This window comes from Chanos chanos, chromosome 3 (genome assembly GCF_902362185.1).
Source record: "Chanos chanos chromosome 3, fChaCha1.1, whole genome shotgun sequence".
Classification (NCBI taxonomy): Eukaryota; Metazoa; Chordata; class Actinopteri; order Gonorynchiformes; family Chanidae; genus Chanos; species Chanos chanos.
Window position 1 is genome coordinate 26,279,483 of NC_044497.1, and position 3,278 is coordinate 26,282,760.

Genomic DNA, 3,278 nt, shown 5'->3' on the forward strand with positions numbered 1-3,278 from the left:
TGCCACTCTTGATACAAAAGAATAAAAGGAACAGTGCAAATATTTAGGGGGATGGGGAATGACTAATACATATGTGTATAAATAGAAGGTCATACACAAATAAACTCAACCCAAAGGCCTATGTGGATGGCACACCTGTACCTCTTGCATGACGAATTCATATTTCAGTGTACAAGGTTTTTTTCTTTTTTCAAGGCTTATGTTTCCATAAGGCAAATGATAATGACATCAGAATGAGGAAACAACTGCAGATCAATAAACCAAAGTTGCCTGGGGGATATTTACTAAATACAAAGACATGCCACTACATATCCAGTGAATTTTGTGAGGCGCTAATCCTAAAAATAATGAGTACTGCAGTGGTATAACACTTCTTTAGAAAGTGATCTTTGATGGGTTTCATGGTACAGTTTTAATGGGCTTCTAAATGACTCTGTCAGTCATTGTTTGCTAAGGATGGCAGCACCATTTTTCCATGCTTGCTGCAGGTGTAATTTGTCAGAATATCTAAAACCACTTGCGCCTCTTTTTGGATTTGGATCTGTTGGAACATTGATTTTTGGTGCAAGACCCTCCATAGCTAGAGGGGCAGGCTGAGCATGGTTTCCCTGTCTTGTATGGAGCCTCTCCGACCCAGTTACCCCTAGAAAATAACAAAAAAAAAAAAAAAGAAAGAAAAGAAAATACACTTTCATTTGTGATATAATGCGTTTCCATCTTCAAAAAGAAGTTATTTATTTATTTAGTTATAAGCAATTTTATGAGCAGTAGTACATTAACTAGGGAAGAATTTTTACAGTGAAGTATAAAGATATTTGTGCATCTGAGCTACAGAGTCTTTACTTTACTGTTGCGTGTGACACCAGAATGACCAAAAGGTGACCTTTTACCCTTTTAAACCTTCAAACATTTCATTCAAAAGCAATACTCAGAGCTATAGCACAGTTTGTCAGACATGCACTGCTGTCACTCTGTGGAGAAGAATACTCACTTGATGGAGTAGTTGCAGACCAGTAAGGTGGCCTGCTTCCACATGCTCCCAAACACGTACATGTTTGAGCACCTGTTGACAGCACATCCAATTCTTTTCGAGCTAGCCCACACCATCTGTAACACAGGGTTACAGAATTTGTGTAACATGGTGCCTTGGTGGTGGAATGAGTTAACCCAGCTCCATGTGATCTACAGAATCCCTCACAACCTTCAAGAAATGCCTTAAGACTCAACACCTTACTATCTGATCCTCAGGCTAACCTCAGTTCCCTACCCTTTGACCTTGTTACCTGTTGGCTGGTCGTTTAATGGGGACCTACATTCCATTGCACAGTGTGTAGTACACAGCATTCACTTTTTCAGATTGTACGTTACACCATAGATTTACTACTGTGCTGATTATCGCTTGTAGCATTGAAGTATTATCTGTAGCATCCCTGATTATTAGCATGATTCAGCCCTCACTTTTGGGCTGTAGCTTTCTCTATTACTTCCTACAAGTATCTTGCACTTGTATCTGGTCGATTATTGGAAACTTAACTACAAGACACTTGTATCATAGTTAGCTCCTGTAACAACTATGGGTGTTGTTGTTTTCCGCCTCAGTTCTGAGTCATTTAAAAAGTCAAATGAATAAATGTAAATGTGATGAGTTTCATATGAAACAATAACATATCCCATGTTTTAGAAGATGTCAGGGTATTAAAAAGTATTTGTTCAGATATTACATATTATGTTATGTGTTTTTTTTTTTTATCATAAACATGAACAATGCATAAGCCAGAGGGGGTTTCCAGAATTATTGTTACATGGTGACTGTGATATTGATCATGTATTGCTTTATCATGGTGGATTCTCCCTCTAAGTAAATTTCAGGAGACACACCTGTGTGTAGTGAGAGCAGACAGAGCCAGTGCATCTGTTAGGATAAGAGAAGGAGTGTCTCTCATCGTGCCAGGATCTCACCAGCTCAATGATTGACCTATAGCTTGAAAAAGGAAACAAGTGTTACGTCAGTATTTCTGCTGTGAGAATTGAAGTGTTCTGTCAGTGTTTCTGCTGTGAGAACTGAAGTGTTCTGTCAGTATTTCTGCTGTGAGAATTGAAGTGTTCTGTCAGTATTTCTGCTGTGAGAACTGAAGTGTTGCCAGTGCATGCAGAATACGTAAGTTCAGTGACTTTAAAATGTATTCCTGAAAATGGAGACATGTAAGTAAAGTATGCGATCATAAAACACTGAATGATATCATGAGTCAAGTGTTGTGTATTACACAAATACACATCATCTAACTTCCCCTTCTCCATCCATACCTTCCAGAGTTTATGGACAGGTTCTGACCCATGTATCTCATGACATGTGGTGGCCCATGATCCCATATACACTGTGAGGCCCAGGACTCTGCAGATTTAGCCAGTCTCTCATCCCATACCTAAATACAGAGGGGACGGAGGAAGAGGGAGACAGTTAGGGAAAGGAGAGAGAGAGAGAGAGAGAGAGAGAGAGAGAGAGAGCGAAGGAAAGAAGCGTGGGGGCGTGGGGAATGCGGGGTATGTGGAGGGGGCAGAGAGAGAGAGAAAGAGAGAGATGCTGTTTCTAAATAAAATAAGCTTAACCGTTCTTTATTCAGTGTTTGCTCTCACTAAACATGCGAGGCTATTCGGAGGACATGCTCCATATTTGTGACAGATTCTTACCATGTATTCCATATTTGCTGCGGGTGGAAACACTTGAGAGCGCACGCGATTGTGATAGTCCAATATGGCAGTCATGTCTCGTGAAGAAATGTGGCGCTTTCGGCGGCTGCGAGGCACGCTAGCATTGCTGAGAGTCTTGACGCCTTGCTCTGCCTCATAATCTCCATCGTTACTGAGATGAATCAGGTCAGAGGTGTTGGTTAACATCACCGCTGCTCTCGTACACGGCACCGTCCACAAGATGGCAGCGAAGAAAAGGTGAGTGCAGGCGGCCGGCATCGTTTGAACACAGCGTCTCAGCGGTAAATGAGCTATAATACAGATACTGAGGCACAAGACCGCAGTGTTTAGGAGAGGGAACAATGCTGAGAAAATTTAAACTAAAATTAGTTCATTAGATCTGCGTGCTAGTCCCAAAACAATGTCAATCCAATCCGTGAATTATATTAGACAGACCTAGTTTTTCACCATGTGTGTTTCTCAGGCGCCAGTAATTACTGGGTTGGTGGTTAACAATGTAAAATTGCAGCTCCTTCAAAGTGTATCTTATTACCCCTGTGACTCTTTTGTGTAAATACAGTGTACAGAGG

The 3,278-nt window shown here is 41.0% G+C and overlaps 1 protein-coding gene across 1 annotated transcript; it reads right to left on the reverse strand.

The window, feature by feature from the left end:
* Window positions 1-507: 507 nt before the first annotated feature.
* Window positions 508-3,041, reverse strand: r3hdml (R3H domain containing-like). The gene is made up of 5 exons (XM_030768012.1): window positions 2,689-3,041; window positions 2,305-2,423; window positions 1,879-1,981; window positions 992-1,107; window positions 508-643 (listed from the first exon to the last, which is right to left on the reverse strand). The coding sequence occupies exons 1-5, from the start codon at window positions 2,965-2,967 to the stop codon at window positions 508-510; spliced, it is 753 nt and encodes a 250-aa protein (XP_030623872.1). The 5' UTR covers window positions 2,968-3,041.
* Window positions 3,042-3,278: the final 237 nt, after the last annotated feature.